The sequence below is a fragment of the Pygocentrus nattereri genome, chromosome 24 (genome assembly GCF_015220715.1).
Source record: "Pygocentrus nattereri isolate fPygNat1 chromosome 24, fPygNat1.pri, whole genome shotgun sequence".
NCBI classification, from domain to species: domain Eukaryota; kingdom Metazoa; phylum Chordata; class Actinopteri; order Characiformes; family Serrasalmidae; genus Pygocentrus; species Pygocentrus nattereri.
The window spans coordinates 11,967,237-11,993,401 of NC_051234.1; the positions used below are offsets into that span (position 1 = coordinate 11,967,237).

The 26,165-nt window shown below is 40.4% G+C and overlaps 2 protein-coding genes across 2 annotated transcripts in view; one reads left to right on the forward strand and one right to left on the reverse strand.

The window, feature by feature from the left end:
* znrf2b (zinc and ring finger 2b) overlaps nucleotides 1-8,588 on the forward strand; it is a 39,209-nt gene extending 30,621 nt beyond the window's left edge. Inside the window, exon 5 of the mRNA XM_017703914.2 lies at nucleotides 1,592-8,588. The gene's annotated coding sequence lies outside the window, so the exon portion shown is untranslated. The remainder of the gene's footprint in view (nucleotides 1-1,591) is intronic.
* On the reverse strand, nucleotides 8,477-19,900 carry nod1 (nucleotide-binding oligomerization domain containing 1). Its single transcript, XM_017703913.2, has 11 exons — nucleotides 19,314-19,900; nucleotides 16,830-17,004; nucleotides 14,176-15,988; nucleotides 13,425-13,508; nucleotides 13,248-13,331; nucleotides 11,990-12,073; nucleotides 11,449-11,532; nucleotides 10,216-10,299; nucleotides 9,972-10,055; nucleotides 9,744-9,827; nucleotides 8,477-8,750 (listed from the first exon to the last, which is right to left on the reverse strand). The coding sequence occupies exons 1-11, from the start codon at nucleotides 19,476-19,478 to the stop codon at nucleotides 8,678-8,680; spliced, it is 2,814 nt and encodes a 937-aa protein (XP_017559402.1). The 5' UTR covers nucleotides 19,479-19,900; the 3' UTR covers nucleotides 8,477-8,677.
* Nucleotides 19,901-26,165: the final 6,265 nt, after the last annotated feature.

Consider the following 26,165-nt stretch of genomic DNA (forward strand, 5'->3'; position numbering starts at 1 on the left):
CCTGCCAGTTACACCCTAATGCCTGCATGTCATTCAAGCCCAGTGGCATGCGAGTTTATACTGACTGTATACTGGGGCAAATGTTGGGGAAATGCTGCTGTTTGCACTTCACTGTATTTTTTTTGACATTATTATCATTAATGTTTTACATTATGCAGCTGGCCATTCTCTGTTTGGAAGGGAAACCATGTCACAAAGTTTTAGGGCCTAAAAAGATGCTTACAATTTCAGGCACAGCTCCAAAAGTCAGTATGTACATGAGCTAAGATTAAATAACACTTTTCCTTTATGATTTTCAGATTTTTCTTTTTTATCCTGTTTCATAATTGCTCTGCATCTGTAAAACAGCTCATCACAAAACTTTTCAACATTTTTAATATGAAACAATAAAAAGTTTAAAAGGTTTAAACTTTGTATATAAAATTAGTATAAAACAGATTCATGTTTACTTTTTATATAATTAATGTTTTAACACATTTATATATATATAAATATAAATATATATATATATAAATATAATTCATTTTAAAAATTCTTTTGTCGCAGAGATTTTGACCACTGGTGTTATCAGGACTCTTATGTTACATTATAACATAGTATTTTCAGCTCTATTTTATTCTTTGGGTCAAGGCTCATCAGAGAGGAAGCATTTCAAGTCATGAGAAGATGAATCACACTCACTCACTATATTTCATTAATTCATTACATGTGTCACATGTTTTATGTGCTTTAATGACTGGGTAACTAAAATTTTGTCTAAATAATGCCAATATATATCATTTTTATTACTGATTTTAAATAGTTGCACAAGCTCACCTTATTAGCCAATGAGTCGATTTAAGCCGATTTATAGAATCCTCAGGTTTAACCAGAGTGTCACTGGTCACTGGTGTTACATCACATTCACACAACACCAGTGACTGAAAAACATGTTTGGAATTAAGCTCCTTTTTGCATTCATGATAACAAGCGATGTTAATGGGCACAGGAAAAAAGTGGTTTTATAAAAATGTATCCTCCTGAATTCCCACTCCAAATGGAGCACAACTCAGCTAAAAATGAAAAATGTTAAAAATAAAGGTAACTGGGTACGTTATGCTATAGCTAACTTTAACATAAGCACAAAACATTACTGTTCGATTTTGAGATGATGCTGTCTAACAAAAATCTAGGCTCTATAGTATAATGAGTTAAAGTATAGGTATTTTTTCACGGCATGGTACCGGCTCGACTCAACTTGTTGACTGCTAAGAGAGAATCGTTACTGTCACCCTAAATACATATGCTAACGTTGGCTACTCATGTTTTGTCTTTGAGCAGGCAGACATCGTTTTTCAGCAGTCGTCTGTCTTGCTGCAGCTTCTGGATAATATTTGCCTCCTTCACATAAGGGCACCTTCATGGGGCATGGGTATGACAACAAGCTACATTGAGGGGGCGCTATATCTGCAGTGGAAAACGTAGAAGCTGGAACCAAATGCTTGTCAATTTGAGCCACCATGCAGTAGAGAAGTGGCTCATAGTGTTTAGTGCTCAAAATGTTGGATGACGGTAAACAATACTGCTCACAGCCATTTTTGGTTTGTTTCAGGGATTCTAACATGCAGTGAAAAGTGACGTAGCCTCGTAGCAGACAGCAATGTGAAGTCCACCTCCTGTTCCCTTCCCGCATGACTGCTGGACTACTTGTCTGTAGCCGCTACAGGAGGGTCAGCTCACTACCTTCCACACCAGCCGCCATATCAAATCAGAGTGCCAAAACTGACTGAAGCAATCTTCAGGGAAACTCCTTCCTGTGCTCGTTCTTCCTTCCTGATCATTTCACCGCAACCCAGGAGCCACTGAGGGTCTGCAGGACATTTCTGAAACTGGACGCTGGACTCTGTTGCACAGATCTTCAATCAGGAGAAGGGGACAGAGGCCATTCTTCAGTACATTGCATTTGGAGACACTATAGTGCCATCTATAGACACTACACCGGGCTGTCCAGGCAGTGTCCCTCATCCTGCTTATATTAGGCTCCGCCCACCCTTCAAACCCAACCATCCAGAGCCAACTGTCACACTTTAAGGAATACTCCAGGGTAGTCTTTCTGCTAAATCTGTACAGTTGATTGTGATTAACTACAGTACCTTTCCCTGAACTCAGAACTCACCGAGGTCAATGCCCAGATGCTGAATTCTGCGAGTAAATGTTTAAAATACATGACCAAATGCAAATTAGTAGCTATTCTACTCTGAAGGTAATTGTGTAGAATCCCACTACCTAAAACGGGAGCAACCTAAAGCAAACCTAATGACCCGGTTTAGATCTAGCTGTCATACAATTTTAACCACTTGGGTTCACACTCAATCAAATGCTGATCAATATGCAAATCAGCTCATACAGAACAACCAGCATAGTGCATGCTCACACTGAAGTCATGTGTTGCAGTGTGTATGGCTCCGCTGGTAGCTGGTCCTCATCGCTGCCTTTTTGGCCGATGGGTCACGTTTAATCAGGCAATCAAATGTGGAATTTGAAATGTAATCAATGCATAGCTGAGGCTGTGCCTCAAACATATGTGTAGAGGTGGGCAATATGGAAAAAGTATATTATTGTGATAGTTCAAGATATTTTCACACAATAAATCACAATATTTATTTTTTCACACATTTGAACCATTTAAAATATGTTATAAAAACTGTGAATATAATGATTTTTATTCAGTATTTAGCACTAAATCCAGTTAAACTTGACTAATTTTACTGTCTTTATAGTGAAACATGCAGTTGGACAGTGTCTATAGGTACTGATGATACACCCGATATGTTCAGAAAAGCATATTTATGATATTGTGACATAATTTATCAAGATAAAGATGTATATTGTAATATTGCCCAATTGAAATGCAAACATAACAGTGAAAAAAGAAATGAGATTTAAATGTTTACACATTGACGTACAAAATAGTCAAATTGAATATCTCAGATTTATAGCTGCGTTTACAAACACCGACTGAAGAATTCATGAATGTTCTTGCAGAAATACATATTTTATGTAAATGTTTACTAATGGAATTCATCATCTGCCTTCTGATTTCTAGTAGAACTATGTTGTGAGTCAAAGATTTTTCTGGTCTTTTCGAAGCTCAGGGAATCGTCATTGTGTAAATTCGGCTGTGTGCTACAGACACAGCAGAAAAACGCTGGCGTGTTCCTCCGTGGCCCCTCCTACGACTGTCCGCTAGTGCCTTCATCTTCAGATCCCAAGGGCTGGTCTGGGAAGGGCGGAGGTCCAGCTTTTCTTAGCCCCTTCCATCCTGGACCAGTCACATGTAAGAGAACTGGAACCAGCCATAGTGAGATTAAAAATGCCCCGCCCCCTCCCTGTCATTCACAGATGTTTCCATGGCTCTCACTCTCACTTCCTTTAGACCTGTAGCAATATCAGTCAGGGGGGCGTGGCTCCAGCCTGATCGGCCCAGTGCGTGTTTATCACGTTACAACTGATATGGTTTATGGGTTTGTGTAGCTGCCTAGTTCAATAATTATGTCATATGTATGTGAACAATAGTGCAATACTATCACTATCTTGAGCCTTAATTCAACAAGGAGGATGCTAACCTCAGTGTGGATGATGCTAGCCCTGCTCTGACCATCACAGTTTGTAACCTTGGCTCATCAAGATACTGATGACTTACTTGTTCCAGATTTGGCCAGTTTCCTTCATCTGTGCCTCCACATCTCTTCTGCTGGTGTTCTCTGTACCTCTGTGGTGTCTTAGTTAGTACTGCATAGATATTTGATCTGACTTTGCTCCTGAAAAGAGTTTGATAGCTTTCTAATCATTGCTGTGATTGTTCTCCAGGTCTCTGAACCATAGAGGTTTGATGTTAGGATGGAATATTTTTAGTTTTTTTAATCAAATTTTCATAAAATGTTAAATACCACTTCCTGTGGTGAACCATCCAACATAGAGCATGCCAAACTAATGCTAATCCACCAAGGAGGACGTTAAACCCAACCCTAATGCTTATCCACTATGGAGAATTCTAATCCCAACTCTAGTCCCAGTCCACCATGGTGGATGCTAAACTTAACCCTAATGCTAAACCACCATGGATAATACCAACCCAACCCTAATCAACCACAGAACATGCCAAACTAAATGCTAATGCTAATCCACCATAGAACATGCCAAACCCAACCCTAATGCTAATCCACCATAGAACATCCCAAACCCAACCCTAATGATAAACCACTACGGATACTAAACCCAACCATAATGCTAATCCACCATGGAGGATGCTAAACCCAATGCTAATGCTAATCCACCATGGAGGATGCTAAACCCAATGCTAATACTAATCCACTGTGGAAGATGCTAAACCCAATGCTAATACTAATCCACTATGGAGGATGCTAAACTCAGTGCTAATACTAATCCACTGTGGAGGATGCTAAACCCAATGCTAATACTAATGCACTGTGGAGGATGCTAAACCCAATGCTAATACTAATCCACTGTGGAGGATGCTAAACTCAGTGCTAATACTAATCCACTATGGAGGATGCTAAACCCACTGAGCCCAGAAATGGACTTTCTTTGAAACGTGCACAAGTTCAAGTGTTCAGAAACACACAATTTGTTCCCCCCATGTGAAAATTTCTCGCACTTAAATTTGACGTGTGCATGTGCAACTTCCTAGTGCTCACATGAAAATATTTGATGCAAACATGAAACTAGAGCTCACGAGAGTTTATGGTACACATGTTAAACTTTCCATTACTGCCAATTTCTGATATGCACGTGTTCCTTTCTAGTGCTCATATTAAAATTTAAGTGTCCATGTGAAAGTTTCTAGAGGTCATGAAAATTTCTGGTACGTGACAATTCACATGACAATTTCCAATTTGCCCGTTTAACTTTATAGTGCTCATGTAAAAATTTCTGGTGCACACACAAAACTTTCTAGTGCTCTTCAGGATTTCATGTTTGCTTCTGTAGCTGCGTCTGCTGTGCCATTGAGTCTCAGATCAGAGAAAAATCTGTGTTTTAGCTCCTTTTGTATGCCAGTTATCCACACTTGAAGAACTTGATGAGGGTTTTAGAACTTCTCATGGACTTGCTGTTAACTTCAGGAAGTACATTTCCTTTGTTTCTTGGTCTATAAGGGCAAATCCACAGAAGCAACTATAAGGGATTAGTGTTTACCGTGTGGGTTGTTAGGCTGTAGGACAGGGCATCGCGCAGTGGAGATACTGCAGATGACGTTGATAGCCAAGCGAAGACGGACACTGTTTCTTTAGCTCAGGTGGAGTTTACTGTGAAGGCCTGGTGTAGTACTGTATGAGGAAAGTGCCAACAAAGCTGTGAAATGCTGCTAAACTGTATTTTCAAATGGGAAGATGACGCAAAACTCATAAGCATTTAAGGATAAAAGCTTTCTCCTAGCAGAACTCCGGGCAGGACGTTCCTCATCTTTCCAACGCTGTTGTGGACTCATGGTGGACAGGCTGCACTAGAAAGTACCTTTCATTCTGTAGCATAAAGCAATTAATAAATTTGTTTGTTTCGTAGGGTTTTCTTAAATACTGTAAGATCTTTATCCAGTCAGTTCCATACATATTTTGACGCCAACAAAGTTATTGTTATTATAGTTGTTTACCACCGCGTATCAAGTCGACTACATAATGACAGTGCTTAAAGTGCAGACTTTCAGTTTTAATTTGAGAGTATTTGCAACCAAATCAAGTAATTGGTGTGAATTACAGCCATTTTCATACATCCATCCATCCATTTTCTAAGCCGCTTCTCCATCAGGGTCGCGCGGGGGTGCTGGAGCCAATCCCAGCAGTCATTTTCATACATAGTCCCCCATTTTTAGGGCCTCAAAAGTAAATGAACAATTGGCTGCTCAGCTTTTCCATTGTCATCTATGTTTACTTCCTTCGTTATTTCTACATAAAAAGACTACCACTGACATTTGTAGAAATCTGTTGCTGTTAGCTCACATTATAATGACAAAAAAAGCTTCACTTCCGGTCATTAGGCTGAAAAATCTAAATAAATCCACCAGAGAAAGAGCAAAAACATTAGATGTGGCCTAATCAGGTTTTTGGTACCTTCTTTAAAGAAGAAAGAATGCACTGAAGACTGTGGTGAATGGCATGAGAGGTCTTTCTCTAGTGAAGAAAAATCCTTTGACAACAGTTGGCCAGATCAAGAACGCCCTCCAGGGGGTCGGTATATCTGTGTCAAATCCACCAATCAATAGAATACTTCACCAGAATAAATACAGATGTCTTGAATACCATAGCAACCACCTAGCAACATGCTAGTACCCGTCTTGAATACTATAGCAACCACCTAGCAACCACCTAGCAACCACCTTTAAGTGCTTAAGCTGTGCAGTCATGCTACATTTTCTTCAAGAAATACACCTTCCTAGTTTCATTTAAGCTTCAGTACTTTTTGCTGTGGCACAAAACTAAAATAATAACTTTGTCAATGTCCAAACATTTATGAGTCTGGCTGCATATTCTGCTGCTTTACTGGAGTCTAATCTGAGCCTTGAAGTCTAAAATCCTTTAAAGATCAAGAACGTCCTCCAGGGGGTCGGCATATCTGTGTCAAATCCACCAATCAATAGAAGACTTCACCAGAGTAAATACAGATACAATACAAATACAGCAAGTTGTAAAGTATTGGTAAACCTCAAAAACAGGAAGGCCAGATGAGAGTTTGCTACAAAAACATCTAAAAAAGCCTGTGTAATTCTAGAACAACATCTTATGGACCAATGAGATGTAAATCAACTTGTACCAGAATGATGTGAAGAGCAGAGCATGGAAAAGGGAAGGAACTGCTCATGATGCACAGCATACCACCTCAACTATCCAGCATGATGGAGGTAGTTTTATGGCCTGGGATTGCATGACTGCCAATAGAACTGGTTTCAATGTGTTTTTGGTGATGTGAAGGGCAAAAAAACAGCAGGATAGCTTCAAAAATCATTGGACGGTTCTTCACAGTGCAGATGGTCCACGACCTGTAGACTTTATAGCAAAGAAGTGGAATATTCTGCGATGGTCAAGTTAATCATCTGACTTCAATCCAATTGAGCATGCAGATTTTATGATTGTTAGCTTGTGTAATTACTTTTGAGCCTCCAAAATTGGTTGGGGCTATGTATAAAAAATGGCTGTAATTCCTACACCAAGTACTTTCAAATGAAAATGAACACGGACTGCAAAATTGCTGTTTATTCTTTTTACCATTATTATTATTTTTCTGCCAAATCTAGCAACCATGTTGAATACCATAGCAACTGCCAAGCAGCACTCTAGCAACCAACTTGAACACCATAGCAACCATTTAGCAATATGCTAGCAACCACCTTGAATATCATAGCATCCACCAAGCAACATACTAGCAACCACCAGGCAACAACCCAAAAACCACCAGACATATCATACCTACAACCTAGCAACACAGTAGCAACCCCATAGCAAAGAGATGGAATACCATAGCAACCACCTAGCAACACCCTACTAACCACCTTGACTGCCATAGCAGCCATGTAGCGACACCCTAGAAACCACCTAGCAACACTCTAGCAACCATGAAGAATGCTATAACAACCACCCAGCATCACCCCAACAACCACTACACATATCATACATACAACCTAGCAAAACTGTAGTAACCTCATAGCAAAGACCTGGATTACCATAGCTACCACCTAGCAACCATCTTGAATACCATAGCAACCACTAAGGAACACCCTAGCAAACATGATGAATGCTATAACAACCACCCAGCAACACCCCAACAACAACCAGACATATCATACCTATAACCTAGCAACACTGTGGTAACCTCATAGCAAAGACCTGGAATACCATAGCAACCACCTAGCAACACCCTAGCAACTGCCTTGAATACCATAGCAACCACTTAGGAACACCCTAGGAACCACCTAGCAACACCTAGCAACCATGATGAATGCTTTATTATAGCCACCACCAAGCAACACGCTACCAATCACCTTGAATACCATAGCAAACACCTAGTAACACGCTAGTACCCATCGTGAATGCCATAGCAACCACCTAGCAACATGCTAGTACCCATCTTGAATACCATAGCAACCACCTTTAAGTGCTTAAGATGTGCAGTCATGCTGCATTTTCTTCAGGAAATACACTTTTATAGTTCAAGCTTCAGTACATTGTGCTGTGGCATAAAACTAAAATAATAACTTTGTCAGTGTCCAAATATTGAGTCTGGCTGTATATTCTGCTGCTTTACTAGAGTCTAATCTGAGCCTTTAAATCTAAATCTACCTTCTCACACATTTTATTGTCTTTTACTGGCCTACTCTAGCCTGTTGTCAGCATCATGCCTAATTTGCTAAGCTGAGTGGACTTAAGCTGGACTGAAGGCCTCTTCACCAGCCCTGCTTACGAAATACAAAGAAAGAGCATCAGGCTTGAGGCACACACATTTTTAATGATTTAGATACACAGTAAGTTGTGACATCATTCCATTTGTGTAAAAATTCTGTACAGAAATATGACATTAAAAAATTGCATTGTTACTCATTTCAGTGTCTGTGTTTCTGGATGACGTGACAGGGAAGGTCTGTAGTGGTCTAACGAAGACAGCACTTGGCTGACCTCCCTCCATCTTCTTAGTGGAAGTAAAGTCTTTTCTCACTCTCAAACTGCTTCTTTTCCTCCTCAGAGACCGGATTTCCCTTCAGGCTGTGAAGAACAGTAAGCATTAAAAAGGACAATCTGTTCATTTTTCCACCTACACGAGTCTTCTGAGTTTATATGGAATGTTGATGATGGAAAATAGTGAAAAATCTGAAATAATACATTTTCTTTGGGGACTATTTTGCCTCACAGCTCCCTGCATGTATCCCTCCACCATGAATGGAGTTTAAGTTCTCAAAACAATGATAATACAGTGTCTCAGTCATCAGGCAGTGAATTCATAACCAGTTCATGTGGTAACTTTCTGTGAGGAGCTTTTAGAGGTGGACTAAATAAATAAATAAATAATATTAAATTAAATATAATAATAAATAATATTTAAGTAACCAAGTTGGGTGTAGAACCACTTTAAAATAGATAGTTCTTCAAGGGTTCTTTAAAGCAAAGGGAATGGTTCTGTATAGAACCATAAGTTCTATAAAGATCCATTCCATACTCTGTGTGGTGAAATGGTTCTTCAGAATGATGGAGAATGTGTTCTATATGGTTCTAAAGAGCACCAAAAACACATTGTCACACTAGCAGAACCCTTTTGGTGCTACATAGAACCATTTTCAAAAAAGGTTCTTTATAGAACTGTATACAAAATGGTCTCCAGAAATCTGAAGAACCATTTCACAATGCAGGGAATCAATTAAGCATGAAATAGACCTATTTAAAACGTACGGTTCTATATAGAACCATTCCCATTACTGAAGAACCATCTTTTTTCAGAGTGTTTGTAAACATTGTTAAAGTCTTGTCGTACTATAAAATGACCCCATTTTGAATACGCTGTTTCTGTGATGTCACAAAAAGTGACACATTTGCATATCTCCGCCTACTCAAACTGAAGTTATAAGTTTGTGTAGAAATGAATTATGACTGTTTTTGGTTCATAAAGAACACAAAAGTTATAAGTTGACCTCTGGGATAAAATACTAGGAAAGGCTTTTGAATATATTGAGTATTTAAAGTGTGTGACATTTCTGCTCTTACATGATTTCTTTAATGGTCGTGTTGCTGGCCAGACCTTCAAACAGATGCTTGGCTCCTCGAGCGGTCAGCTGATTGTCTATTAACCTGCAGAGGTTTCAAATGTAAACATGTTTTACTGCAAAGCTGAAGTTCATATGTATGTCTACTGTCGCCGCTCTGAATACAAGCAGCTCATAAATAAGTGCCGTATTATAATGTGTGTCAGTGTAATAACCTATGGAGTCTTACAGGAGGTGAGTGAGCGCCGAGTTACTCCGTAAAGCTTCGCCCAGGTCTGATGCAGCGTCGTCTGAAATTTGGTTTTGAATCAGCCTGAGAAAAATAAAGCGGAAATATTTAATTCTGAAGAAGTAACAGTGTAAATTACAGTGATTCTGAAAATAATGAATACATTAATTATTAATACTGATTTTGTGTGATTTGATTAATGTTCATAAGTGAGCTGAATGCACTGTAAGAATCTGAGCTGCACCAGAAGATATGAAGGCTGGAGTTCTCCTTTAGTGCTCTCGCCAGACTTCTTCCACCCCGAGAGGAGATGCCATTCGCCGAAAGACTGACAACAACAAAGGAAACAGATCATTTACAAACTGTTTTGTACAATTAGTTTCTCTGCATACTTTGTTACCCTTTTCTTCAGTGGTCAGGACCCCCATGGACCCTCACAGAGCAGGTACTGTTTGGGTGGTGGATCATTCTCAGCACTGCAGTAACGCTGATGTGGTGGTGGTGTGTTAGTGTGTGTTGTGCTGATTCGAGTGGATCAGACACAGCAGTGCTGCTGGAGTTTTTAAACACTGTGTCCACTCACTGTCCACTCTATTAGACACTCCTACCTTGTCAGTCCACCTTGTAGATGTAAAGTCAGAGACTACAGCTTATCTGCTGCTGCACAGTTTGTGTTGCTCATCTGCTAGTCCTTCATCAATGGTCACAGGACATTGACCACAGGACACTGTTGGCTGGATGTGTTGGCTTGGTGGGCTATTCTCAGTCCAGCAGTGACACTGAGGTGTTTAAAACAATTACCCTGATAGCAAGAGGAAAGTGGACCACTGTTGACCTGCTGATGGTAGAGCTGGTGGTCCACTGCTGTGTCTGATCCACTCAGACATAGCACAACACACACTAACACACCACCACCACATCAGTGTCACTGCAATGCTGAGAATAATTAACCACCCAAATAGTACCTGCTCTGTGAGGGTCCATGGGGGTCCTGACCACTGAAGAACAGGGTAAAAGGGGGCTAACAAAGTATGCAGAGAAACAGATGGACTACAGTCTGTAACTACAGAATGAAACTATATGGTCAGTGGAGCTGATAGAGTGGACAGTGAGTGGAGAAACAAAAGAGGTGAAAGAGGTGGATTTGTTTATTTTGAATATGTATATATATATATATATATATATATATATATATATATATATATATATATATATATATATATATATATATATATATATATTTAAATGTGATGTTAAAAAAGTGGTTTTACTTAACTATAAACAAGTATGGTTAACAAATAACAACTACCACGGCCTCCCAAAGGCTACTTAACGGCACGTTTTGTTTTCTCTCTCTGTAAATCTCACACCAGAGAGGGAAACATCACGCCCCCTAGTTTTCTCAGTCAGATTTGAATTCGAAGAGGAATCGATCAATCGCCTTTAATTCAGCTGTATGAAAGGCAAGTGTGCTCACCTGAGGTTAGTCAGTTTGGGGTGATTCTTTAGAGCTTCAGCAAAAGCTTCTGCACCTTCATCTCCAATACTGTTCCCCCACATTCTACAGGGGATACAACAGCACAAGTTACTTTCAACATCTGTCTATTGTACATGCAGAGCATATTCATTTAAATCTTAATTTTCAGATTCAGCTTTCATAAGGACAGAGTCTCTGGACACCAGGTCAAATTCCTTTTGTTGATTTGCCGTAGTTAAGTGCATGTATGAATTTGGCTGAAACGCCCTATAAATTCTCATCTTCCATTTCCACGTTTACGCAATCCCCAAAATCACTCCATCTCCTCCCTGTTTGTCAGTTCTCTCTTTCAGTCCTAGTGGGAGGAGGTCTGGCCTTTTACCTCCAAGCAGACACTGCCCAAAACTCCAGCCCTCAAAGTTCTCCCTTCATGTTACCACCATAAGATGAAGACATGGTACAAACAAATATGTCAACCAATATAATTTGACCAGGGGTGCCCAAACTTTTGACTGTACCTAAAAAAAAAGCATAGTCTTACCCTACATCGAAGATAGACTTGCTCTTCTGAATAGCTTGGGCAAGAAACTTTGCACCCACACTAGTGATGTGGTTGCTGCCAAGCCTGCACAGATAATACATCACATAAATACATATACTTACACATACATATAGTATCCATCAGTTTACTTTTATGTAGTTACTAGAAATATACTAAATAAAAATATGCTTGAGTATGCCTGGCTTATACTGACAAACATACACTCTAAGTATATTTGGCCATATATTTGTGCTTTTGATTGAGGTATAAATAACTTTACAGGAGAAGGAAAAAAACTACTTTACTTTCAATGTAAGTCAATGGAACCAGACATTTTTCCAATTAAATTTGGGCCGCTTCTGTTAGACCATTCAACAAGAAATGTACGCTCAATGTAAATGGAGATACAAGGTATTGTTCTGTCAGCATCAATAATTAAGCATTCTTGTCTTATACATAAAGTTTACTTGGTTTGCAGTTTGGGTCGGAATAGCTCAGATTCCAATATAACGCAAATTCCAATATCAAACTATATCTTTGATGTGTTTTGGTTTGAACTACAATGTTGATTTGGATTTTATGTTCTTATATTTTGGCGTCATATATAATATTTGTTTAAAAATTCTGATTTATGAAGACAAACGAGTATGTCTTGTGAATTTTTATATGTGTAGTCCACTACACACTACTGTTCATACTAGTTTACCTTGTGTATTTAATGTACACATAAAGGTAAATTTGCAGTAACAAAACGTGGTACACTTTAAAGTGCAAAAAAGTATACTGAAAAGTGTACTTTCATGAACTAAAAAGTGAGATGGAAATATATAAGTAGTACACTAACAGTAGTATAAGCTCATTTTAGTGTAGTACTCAAAGTTTACTACTCTTGCACCTAAAGTACATTTAAAAGTATACTTTTATAAATTAAAAAGGGGCCCAATTTAGTCCAAGGTAGCATTGAAATAGTACATTTAAAAGTATACTACTAGTACATTGATATTAGTATACTTACTATACAAAGTATACTTGGGAAATACACTTGAACTTTACTTAAGTTTACTTACTTAATGAGTGTATGAATATATAAGTATACTTTTTTGTAAGAGATTACAGACGATCTATATTATTTGGCATTTCATGTGTTTATTTTCTGATCACTGAGATGAGCTCTGCGGACATTTTTGCAAAAAAACACTACACTACACTGTTGTGAAAGTTGTTAACTGAATTTTGAAACAATTTTACAACAACTTACTTCAAGGTCATCAGATGAGGACATTCTTCGATTATCTGAGCAACCATTTTGGCTCCAACATCTGTGATGTGATTCTTGTAAAGTCTATATTTAATAAAGCAAAGAAATGAGGGTCATTTACTTTATACTTTATATACACTGCGTTAACCAAAGCTTGCCTTGCTTATGTCAACTTACCCCAAAACTCTGACGATTTTGTGCCTGATAAGTTCTCTGGACAAAACCTCAATACTACTGTCAGTGAGCTGATTCACACAAAACCTGATAAAGATAATAAGACAATGTCTGCCAATAAGATTACTACATTATCCTGTACAAATAACCGCTTTATCAAAACCTTGTCCTGTTTTTACTTTATTCCACCTTTAAAATTTGCTGTTTGCCCTTATACACTGTATAAACAATTCAAAAATGGACCAATAGTAATATTCAAAAATAATTATTAACAAGAAACAAAATTATGTGTAATTGGTCAGTAACTCTACCAATTTCTTCAATGGCATAATTAAATAGTTAAGATGTCAACAGAGTTGTTCAGAGTGGTTTGGTGTGAAATGCTCCGTTTTAGAGAAACTTACAGAGTCAGAATTGTACACAGTGGTGGTGATAGGAACCAGACATCCGCCTTTAAAAGCTTAGTTACTACATGAAATGGTTATCAATACACTGCATGATCTCTGAGACACTGTTCTGCAATAGTTTTGAGAAGATTTTTAGGCATAAAACATATTTATAAATGCAAGTAAATAAAACATATTTGTGTTGTAGACATGGCGATCCACAGTTCCTATCACCACCACTGTAAATAAGACGGTAAATTAACCATTTCACAACAAAGCTCTCTAAATCATACAGAAAAAAGTATTTCTCTACATTCTTAACATCATTTGTCCAAAGTAAAAATTTGTTCAGCTCAGTTCCTTATTACCTGACCACAGTCATTTTGCTGAAGGAAGGTACCAGCTGCTTCACACCATAGTCACTGATATTATTGTTGTCCAGATCGACTCCCAAAGACTTCTTGTGGTGATGCAGCACAAAGTTCAGGGCGCTGCAGTCAGCTGAGTAGATGTTACAGTAGGCGAGCTTGATGTAATCCGCAGAGATTCCTTTGGCCGTAAGCCGAGCAACATCCTCACTGTGGGTCTCAAATATGCACCTCAACGTCCACAAGAAGTTGGGCATCACATGTACCTTACTGCCCTTGATATCTGTGCTGGGGTACCGAGGAAGCCCCCTGAGATGAGTCTTCACGCTGGTAGACAGGTAAGATTTTAGGGACACATGCTTTTTCTTCAAACTAAGTGGTGATATGAGATGCTCCAGGAATGCCGCATTGGATTTGGACAGGAGACCACAAAGAAAAAGGTTGGTAAACTGAAAGTGCTCATTGGTTTGGAAAGGGTCTGTATCTCTGGCACATGAGGACCTTCCCAAACAAGAGAAGCAGGACAAACGGGATGACTTATTGTACTCACACTTGGCGAAGAACTTCAGGATTTCATTGGGACTGATGTCCGAATCGAGCACCAGAGAGAAGGCGGTCAGGAATGCCTGGAGCGTCAAGTGGAGAAACTCGAATGTAGCACCCCCTCCGCAAGCGTCATAGTGACTGACAGGCCTCAGGAACCCAACCTGAAGGTCCTCCTCGCTGAGTCCACAGGATGTCAAGTCCTCCTCGCTGTAAATGAAGTTGCTCTTCTCCAGCCCTAGAAGGGCAAGCTTAGCAAAGGCCACGAGTGTCTTCAGCCCTGCTCTGAAGGTTTCTGCAGTGCTGCGTGTGCTCCTCTTCAGCAGTCCAGGCCTTTTTGTGATGCGGCCCAGGAACACCTCAGAGAGTAAGAGGAACACGTTTGTGAGGGTGATGCAAGAGTCCGGAAGCTCATAGTTGTCATACATGGATTGAAGGTGCTTGAAACTCTTGAAGATGATCCAGCTGAACAGAGGGATAGAGCAAAGACCACAAAGGTGGGGATTGGCGTCCAGCTGCACGGACACCACTTCCTTGTGCTCCTGCTTGGGGAAATGCAAAGCCATGTATCTTTTGAGATGGTCTGGTGAGAACCCTCTGAGAACCACTTTCTTTTGGATGACCCTGCTCTGAACCTCCGTGCCAGTGCGTGCCGTCAGAACCTTGCGGGAACCTCTGAGGAGTTTCCCGCAAAGCAAGTTCATGAGAACCAAAAGTGGATGAGTTTTTTCCTCAGGTGAAACCACCTCTGGTACATTGTCCATATCAAAATCCATTTGGATTTCATCATATCCATCAAAGGTGAAAAGTACAGTCTCTGGAAATCGTAGGATGTACCTGAAGACCTCGTTGTCAGGGTCCCCATCTGGATAGCAGTTGTGCTTGAAAATAAGATCCTTCACAGAGATCTCATCCGTCTCCTTGAAGGCACTGAACATCCTGCATCTGAACTTGAAGAAGAACTTTGCTGTGGTGTTCAGCTCCCTTTTTGACCACAAGTTCTGGAGTTTCTGGAGCAGAATGGACTTGCCCACACCGGCATCACCAGTGATAAAAATGGTCTCGGCCTCCTGGTTAAAGACACCTTGTTCTCCTAGAATATCGTCCAGACTCTCCAAGTAGCCCAGACTCTCACCTTTGTCGTTGAATAGCTCCATCTGCGTGTCCGTGTAAAGTTCATCCAGAAGAGTTTCCTCCCGCTGAGAGTACGAGGTGAGGAACCGGGTGTCCCTCCCAAGCTCACTCCTCAGCTTCTCACTGTATTTGCTAACTGGGAATATATCAGAATATTAGTGCATCAATTGTTAACTTAGGGCTTTTTTAGACAGGTGTGTATTTTTGGTCCCAGGACCGTTTGCTCTATGAGTTCAGTTGGTCAAGTACGAAAGCTGGTTTCAAGCCCAGGAGTGATTCAGAGAACTGATCTCTGGTCCTCCTAAAATCAGTGGTCTGTGCTTTTTTTAGTTTTCCCACAATTTTCTCACCAATTCAGTTGTATCCAGTTCTATCCACTAGTTAAGACTCCCCCAATCACACAATACCACCAGCACTAGGAGGGTGAAGGCCAGCACAGGCTTCCTCTGTATGGCAGGCCTTTGGGCTCAAAACATGTTGGAATCTCTGTGTTAACATGTATAACATAATTTTGTATTAACATGTAAATGCTCTTTGTGTTAACAGGCAAAATATTTGCATGTTAAAACATGTTAAGACACTAGTTTTCAGTAACTGGATTTTGTTGCCATTGGGAAACCTTTGTGAATGATGATGCTTTACCCACACCTACTGGTGTGGCATTATTGCTCAAACAACATACAGAACAAACAGATCAAAAAATGGAAAAAAACCCTTTTTAAATTTATTTTAAAACACATTCTGAACAAAGTATTTTGGTAGAATTTTTTTAGCATATGTCATTGAACAGCTGAATGCGCTCGGAGGAGACCACCAGTTCTGTTACATTAGCTAACAGACATCTGCCTTGACTAGTATTGTGCTGAGTAATGGGGCGGGGTGGGGGGATATGGTGCTGAACCGGTCCTGGGTGCGGACTCAAGTATTCAGGACAAGTGTGAAAAATTCTCTTAATTATTTGGATCCAGCTCACTCACTCGGGTCTGTGTTGATCACAGGTAGATCTTTGATGGAGTCTGCAGGCTTATACTGAATAGTGTTGAACCACGGTCGGAGGTCAACGTATGCATCGTACGCCTCATGGAGAATATGAATGAAATACGCACAGGCTTCTTCTCCTTTGCTCTGGACCAGCTCCAAGATTTTCCGCACCTGTTCAGAAACACGTGTTCATGTGTTTGTACACATAAAAAGTCATTTTCAGTTATGTAATATAATTCGATAACACCAGCTGTGATTATACAGCTGAAAAAACATGATAAACAAACCAACAGAAATACTGTAAAATGACTTACTCCAAATGTATTTTTACATTGACCTCCATTTAAGGCTAGGGGTGGACAATATAACTATATTTCATCATTATCGTGATAAATTATGTCACAATATGCTTCTCTAAGCATATCTTCTGTACTGTACCGCATGTTTTGTTATAAAGTGAACAGATTTAGGCCTGTTCAACTGGATTTAGTGCAGCAGCTTGTAAACCACTGATTACAAATCGCTGTAGTTTTTATTTATTTATTTATTTTTACATGTGACACTACATTTTTATTTTATCTGTGCCAAATGATAAAATCTCAGAAAATCTAAATACCGTGATGCATATTGTGTATCTTGAAAATGTCTGTCGAATGGAATTTGCATTGTATTGATTTTTTAATTTTAAATAAGTTACACATCCTCGAAAGAGAACATACGTCAGCACATTTTAATACACAATTACTGTTTAATTGCTATATTTAACATATTTTTCAAAAACGCAAAATATAAAATGTGACCTGTGCATGAGTTATAGCACACAATATACTGTATGTTTAACAGAATTTGTTTAAATATATATGCACCCCGCAACCTAGAAGGATATGCGGTTCGGAAAATGTGTGTGTATATAGCGTATATGTTGTGTTACACAGCCTTTAGGAGGCTGTAGTGGTTGTTATTGGCTAAACTTGCTATACTCATTTATAGTATAGAAAAACATCACATTGTGTTTTAACATAAAACCTTAAAGTCCAGTCGCCCTTTGCATCATTGTATCAACGTTTCATGATGAGCAGACCATCAGAAATGCTTCACAATTACTTACAATATTCAGTTCACCTCTGAATCTCAGAATAAGCCGGTGAAGAAGTCTCAGCTCAGACAGGCTGAGGGCTTGTCTCTCTGACTCACACAGGTGAGTAATGCATTTAAACAGCACCGTGAGTGATTTTCTCATGAATGGATCAGACACAGCAGACAAAAATGGAGATACTCCATTATGCTCACTGTGACAGTATGTATGTACACATGCATGTAACAAGGCCTCTGGGTCCTGTATGAGTAAAGTGGGTGGGACGTATGCTGCACATGCCCCCAACTCTCATGACTGGCTTTCTTTTCTAATATAAATTTAAGCTTTATAATTTGGAGGGCTTACCTGGTTATTTGTAACATATATACAGAGAAAAAAGAGGCAGTAGTGCTACAACTTAAAAAATACTATAAAAACTCTGAACATAGTGATTTTTATTCAATATTTGGCAGACTGGACTAATTTTGTTTGTTGTCTTTGTTGTCATGATTCCAAGATAACAACTTTTGCTATCTCAAGATCACAAAATAATTAAGTCACCATCTCAAGATAACAATCTAGACAATTCTAAATACCTCATGGCCTCTCTGGACCTATGGAGCCCCACTGGTGACATCCTGTAAGTCGTGGCTACGACTTCGTAAGGTGTGGGAACGAGATCATGCCTTATTAAGATGTTGTCAAGGTTGAATTATCTCGTTCCCATGCCTTACTACATCATGGCCACAATTTAATAAAGCATGGGAACGAGATAATTGAGTTGTGGCTACAGTTTAGTAAGTTGAGGGAACGAGATCATGCCTCATAAAGATGTGGTCAAGGTCACCTTGACAAGGTGACCAGTGGAGCTCCATAGGTCCAGAGAGGCCATGAGGTATTTAGAATTGTCTAGATTGTTATCTTGAGATGGTGACTTAATTATTTTGTGATCTTGGCATGGGAACAAGATAAAGCTGTGTTCAAGGCATAATTATCTGATTCCAGCATCTTACTATGTCATTCGCATGACTAATAGAGGTGTGGGAACGAGATAATTAAGCTTATAATTTATCACGATTACGCTTTATCGCGATGCCGATATACGCGATCATACCGCCCAGCCGTAACGTATATATCGCTATTGTCGGAACAAAATCTCGTATCTTATAAATGGTAACTTTACAGGAGAGGGAAACAACTTACTTTATCTTTAATGTAAGTCAATGGAACCAGACGGATTTTTGGCCATTTTTTGGTCCATCCATCATGAAATTTTGACACAATTTACAGGACAACAGACAATTTTTAGTTGTGTCAAAAAAAAAAGAAAAAACAGGAAAAATGGAGATACAAGGTTTTGTTCCGACAGCAGCGATATGTTCTGAAGTGTTTAGTTTATCAGCACCTGGTCAGTTTTGGTGGCCGAGCGTTGTATGATCTCGATGTCCTCATTGCAGATGAAGCCATTGCTCTTCAGGTTGTCCAGAACACACTGCGTGTTCTTCACGTGCTCCACTAGAACCTCCCTGTGTTTGGTCAGTATTCTCAGAAACAGAGTTCCGTCCATCATCGCAGCCCTTCGGACATCCGCTCACTGCCAGCTGACGGGACCTGTCACTCCTGCCATCGAGCTCCTCGAGATCCTCACCCAAACACACTCCTCGCAGACCAGCGGGGTCCGGCAGGGGCTCGATCTGACCTCAGCCTTGAATTACAGCAAAAACCCCGGAACGAGCTGGACAGGAAAGCGAAAGTGAAACCTGCGGCTGAGAAGCTCAGATCTGGGACGGAGTGTGTTCAGATATGGTGAACCCAGCGAAGCTGCTCTGCTCGCTGTGTTTTTCGAGGAAGTGAAACTTTAAAAAATGGCTGGTCGCTGTTGAAACGTGATCCCGAGCGACTCTCCCTGCTTCTCTTCTCTGCTGCTGCCACCTCGCTGAAAACACGAGGATCAGCTGAGCTTCTGATTGGAACTCTCCGTTCCACCTTAACGTCCAGTCCCAGTGCTGCTCTGTAGGCGACCCAGCCAGGGGGGGGGGGGGGGGGGGGGGGGGGGGGGGGGGGCAATTATTTATTATTGCCCACCAATAACTCTTCAGTGAAATGAAGCTGCAGTCAGATATTCACCAGCTACTTGTTCGAATTTTCCTGTTCTACCTTAAATGGTGAAGCAGCTATATTCTGGCGCTTCAGGCGTCAATATTGCCGGACTATTTAAGGTGGAACGGGAAAATTAGCTAGCTACCGAGATATTAGCATATTATTAGCAATGTTTACTCTTGTTATGAAGAAAACGACCAAAATACACTGAAACAACATTAAAATAAGATATTACAGTAGTTATCGTAGTTCTTAACAGAGAAAATTCTCACATTTGTGGGTTGCTTTGGTCACTCACACAGCCATCTTGATGTTTGGAGTCTCTGAAAAACCTCCGTTTGGAGGCTAATGTAGCCCTAACACTTCACCCTACCCCCCTATCTCAACAAAAATTGGGACACCGTACCCCTAGACAGAGGGCTAAGGGCTGAGTGGTAGGGGCGAGGGGTGAAATGGGACTGGGCCTTAATGGCGCAGCAGTTACATTGTGGTCGTTGCATTAAAGGTTGCTATAAATTGTATTAAGGTGCACATGGGACCAATCAGCGTTTGTTTACCCAACACCATAGAAAAGATATTTTCCGATTCAGCGGAGTTGAAATGCATTTGTTTATTGATAAGATTTTAGAACTGAATTAAGGCTGTACTCTGGTTTGAAGCACCGCAGATGAGAAAATTACTTCACTAAAGTATAATTAATGACAATTTCAGCAGCGCATGCAGAGCTTACGCATCCCATTAGTCTGCCCCAAAAGTGCTTTTAAACATGCTGAATACCTGTAGCGACGTTTATTTCCAAAGGATTTTTGCTGATAATGTCATGTTTCAGTTTGTCATTGTAGGCAACTAAACCAAAAATGTTGGCAGTGTTTATGTAGAGGACTGAAAAATAAAAGGGTTTATTAGTTTCAGTAAAATAGGGACCCTCATATTTTTTGTTATTTATTTATTTGATTTGATTTAATTACATTTTGTTTATTATGAACATTAGTACCCTGTTTATTGTTGGTGACAGAGCTCAGAATGTAAAATCATTTAGTTTTTTAAGACAAAGGAGCTATATTTATTTCACCCATTAGAGGGCGCTCTTAGGTTGAACCAACAGGAAAACGGGCTACGTGGGTAAAAGGTCGAGAATACACCTTGCACCACAGGCTGACGACCCTCACTTCTGTGTTGGTTTTCCTTGTTATTTTAGACGTATGAAATGCTCTTGTTTTATACATTCGAAACAGTTCAACTGTATGCTAAGATGTTCAGGAAGCATTGTGTCATACCACAGTTCATATAAGGGGCATCTTTGTGAAGTTGTATTGAGCGAATGTTGTAATGTGAGAAATGCGAGTGCTTAACAAACAAGTGGTTAAGTAGATAAGATAAGATAAGATAAGTTAAGATAAGATAAGATAAGATAAGATAAGATAAGATAAGATAAGATAAGATAAGATAGGGCTTTATTGTCATTCACATCACATGTGGTACATGAGGTGGAACGAAACATTGTACTCACGGTCCAGTTAACTCCCAAAGTGACAAACAATAAACAATAAATAGAAGGTGCTTAAAGGGGAGGACAGATAACAGCAGCATGGACCACAGCAGTATGAGTATGAGGTAGAAGGTGTACATCTTAATACTGGTAATGTATAAAGTGCCCTGTGTAGGCATGATATAGTGGAGGCATTGATTCAGTACAGCAGCAATAAATAAGTGGACATGAAGTGCCATTGCAGTGATTGTTCAGTTGGAATTTAAGAGTCTTACAGCTTCAGGGTAGAAGCTGTTCCTCAGTCTGGTAGTTTTGCTCTTAATGCTCCGCAACCTCCTACCTGAGGGGAGCGGAACAAAAAGTGTGTGTGTTGGATGGGTGGGGTCCTTCATGATGCCATTTGCCCTTTTCCTGCATCTAGAGGTGTAAATGTCCATGGTGGTGAGAAGGCTGACTCCAAAAGTCCTCTGTGCTGCCTTCACCACCCTCTGCAGAGCTTTCCTCTCTGCCATAGAGCAGCTTCCGTGCCACACGGTGATGCTGGAGCACAAAACGCTCTCGACCACACATCTGTAAAATGAGGTGAGGAATGAGCTCCCAAGTCCAGCACGCCTCAGCCTTCTGAGGAAGTATAGGCGCTGATGTGCATTGCTGATCAGGCTGGAAGTGTTATTACTCCAGGTTAGATTGTTACTTAGGTGTACGCCCAAGTACCTATAACTGGAGACCACTTCCACTGCAGAACCTGTGTCCTGTGTAGGGGGAGGGGAGGGATGGTATTGCTCCTTCTGAAATCCACAATCATCTCCTTTGTCTTCTTCATGTTGATGCAGAGATTGTTCTCACTACACCAACTCTCCAGGTGTTCCACCTCCTGCCTATAACCAGACTCATCACTATTTGTGATGCATCCAACCACTGCCGTATCGTCCGCAAACTTTACAATATGACAGCCTGGATGGACGGCTGAGCAGTCATATGTGAACAGTGTAAACAGGACGGGGCTCAGCACACAGCCCTGAGGGGAGCCGGTGCTGAGGATGATGGTGGAGGAGGAGATGTTGTGGATCCTCACAGACTGCAGCCTGTTAGTCAGGAAGTCCAGGACCCAATTACAGAGAGAGGTGCCTAGTCCAAGTGTGTGGAGTTTGTAAGCCAGGGTCTGGGGAATCATTGTGTTAAAGGCAGATAAAGAGCATATGGACGTAAGAATCCTTATTCTCCAGGTGGGTGAGGGCAATGTGGCCCACAGAGGAGATGGCATCCTCTGTGGATCGGTTTTTCTGGTACGCGTACTGATGTGGATCCCCAGTGACGTCGATGTTGGCTTTGATGTGGGTAATAATCAGTCTTTCAAAACACTTAGTGACTATCGGGGTGAGGGCTACTGGCCGATAGTCATTCAGTTCTGTCACTGTGGAGTTCTTGGGGACTGGGATGATCTTTTGAGCGGTCTTCAGGCAGGTGGGGACAACTGCTTGGATTAAAGAGGAGTTGAAGATGTCTGTCAGCACCTCAGAGAGTTGGTCTGCACAGCACTTCAGCACACGCCCTGGAATGTTTTCCGGGCCAGTAGCTTTACGGGGATTAATCTTTGTAAGGATAGCAGAAACGAACTGTGTTTTTCATCTATATTTTCTGTAATTCTGTGTTCTTCTGAAAATCCAAATTATGTACGCACAACATAAGAGATATTTTTTAGAAAGTAGTTTCTTTTAGTCATTTTGTGCATCTGTGAAAGCAACATTTAATTTCTATATTAACCCATATGTTAGCTATCTGTTAGCAGCTTGTTCTGAAATGGGAGCACCCATGAAAACAATGAGGTTTGTACTAAGCTTTTCTTATTGTGATGTGTGTTCCAAATATGCGTTCTTAGTAAGAAAAATAGCTCAGCCTTAAAAATGCAATATCAGCTTTATTGCTAAAAGCAGTCTGTTTTCTGTTGATGTTTATTTGAAACAAAGAAATTAAGATAAGGGCTTCGGCAAATAAGTAATCCAGAGAGTCAAGACAAGGCAACAAGGACAATGGTGACATCCAAACCACGTCAGATGCTTATCTGGGACATTCACAAAGAATTACCTACACTGAACCTGAGACAGCTGCAAACCCTTGCGGTGGCCTTAGAGAGTGAACAAACAGAGGAGGCTCCAAATGTGTCTACACTCAGTGAGGCAGAACTGTATTACTACATCACAGACTATTTCAAAAGTGAGAAGTTGCAGAGGCTAGAGGATGAGGGCATGTCATGCTTGCTCCTCCTCTGTGACATGATTAGCCAACTTATAGTTGGTAATGATGCAACCCAACTGAAAAGTGAAAGCACACAGACACTGCAAAGCAAAAGAACAGCACAGCTAAATGGGACCCCAGGTCAAAGTGACAAGACATCTTCAGATATGCCAGTGGCAACACAAGGCACTTGCATATCTGCTGATTTCATCAGCATGTCAGCCAACATGTACAGAGATACTATTATGCACATTTCAGCTGGTAGAGGCTCTGTGCCTATGTATAGGAGAAGTATATCATCAGTAGGGTCAAATCAGGTGGTAAGGCTGAAGTAGCAGCTTTTCTGCCCTGTAGAGAGTTGGAAATTTAGGGGGGCCAGATATCAGACTCAGGATCCAAAATCAATTACAATAGTATTTGTAGATTGATGAGGGTCTGAAAGATGGATTCACAGAGTCAGAAGTTATTAAGTTTGTACTGAGAGTCACAAAACCAGGTACTTTCAAAGAGTTTCTGACAGATAAGGTTGAACTTACAGTTGGTGGGTAAAAGCACCTACTATGATTTCATATTTGAGACAAAAGTAGCACCGCGCTCTATCAGGAGTTGAGCAATGCTGCAGTTTGAGAGGGAGACACCTCAACAGTTCGCATACTGAATAATGGGTCTCAAGCAACATGTACTTCTTGCATCACAGCAGTGTAGCTCTGAGTTCAATTATGACAGAAGGCTAGTTCAAGGCGTGTTTCTCCATACACGGTATCAGGGTCTAAATTAAAAAAGCAACAACATTAGATGTGACATAAAACCCTACCTTACTGATCCACAAGTGACAGATTTCATCTTAGAACAGATAACTAAATCTGCGACAGAAGAGGCAGAAAGATAACAATGCTTGACTTCCACAGGGATTACAGAGACCAGTGACAGTTCAGCTCAAGAGGTTAACACTGACCAGATTAGTCAGACTAAATTAATGCAGGTCGATTGTGAGTTACAAACCTGCTATCATGCAGCTGACAGCTCAAGTGTCAGCACTAACTAAAAGTCTAGAGAAAATGGTGACCTCAAATAGTAGTGAGATGCCTGCTACTCACCCACAGTCCGCTCCTAAAATCCAGCCACCAAGGGTTGCCGTGAAGGTCAAGTATCAGTAATGTATGCAACAGGGAAGAGAAAAACGTACCCATTGTTTTCTCTGTGGCCAAGCTGGGCATAGAGCCGTAGGGTGTCTTAAGAAGTCTGGGTCGGAAAATTGGGTCACTGGAAATGGACAGCCAGTGACCTATAGCAACCAATTGTCCCACTCCAGTCGTAGTTGCAGTAAAATAAAACCCCCAGCCGGTGGCACCATTCAAGCTGGGTTCCCTAAAAGATGTGTTTTTATAAACATTTGATGAGCATGTGGAAGATCTCCAACGTGTATTTGAGCGGATATGTGAGCATGGAATAAAACTGCGGCCAAAGAAGTGTGAATTATTTAAACAACAAGTAAGATACATAGGCCGTTTGGTTTCCAGTGATGGGGTTCAAATTGATCCTAAAGATTTAGAGGCAGTCCTGCAGTTGAAGGAGAAGACAACAGAGGTCTATGATGAGTGTGAGGTGAGTGGAAGAGTGGAAGAGGAATCTGTCTTGTGAAGGTCTACATGGACTGTGGGACCAAAAGAACTATTCACATATCAAAATCTTGGCCAACCCTTGTGTCAGCCATGGACACTGGGAGTAAATGCTGTATGTACTATCTCAGGGTAGCTTACACAATGTCACCAGAATTTTGTTTCTATCCTCAGGCAATGGCTTGGGTCCTGTAGACTTGACTCTAATGTAAGATGTCCAGAGCCATCTTAAAAAAGTAGGGGAGAGTGTAGAGGACTGAAAAATAAAAGGGTTTATTGGTTTCAGTAAAATAGGGACCCTCACATTTTTTTGTTATTTATTTATTTATTTGATTTGATTTAATTACATTTTGTTTATTATGAACATTAATACATTGTTGTTTATTTTTGGTGACAGAGCTCAGAATGTAAAATCATTTAGTCTTTTAAGACAAAGGAGCTATATTTATTTCACCCATTAGAGGGCGCTCTTAGGTTGAACCAACAGGAAAACGGGCTACGTGGGTAAAAGGTCGAGAATACACCTTGCACCACAGGCTGACGACCCTCACTTCTGTGTTGGTTTTCCTTGTTATTTTAGACGTATGAAATGCTCTTGTTTTATACATTCGAAACAGTTCAACTGTATGCTAAGATGTTCAGGAAGCATTGTGTCATACCACAGTTCATATAAGGGGCATCTTTGTGAAGTTGTATTGAGCGAATGTGGTAATGTGAGAAATGCGAGTGCTTAACAAACAAGGTTAACAGAGGTTAAGTAGCAGAAACAAACTGTGTTTTTCATCTATATTTTCTGTAATTCTGTGTTCTTCTG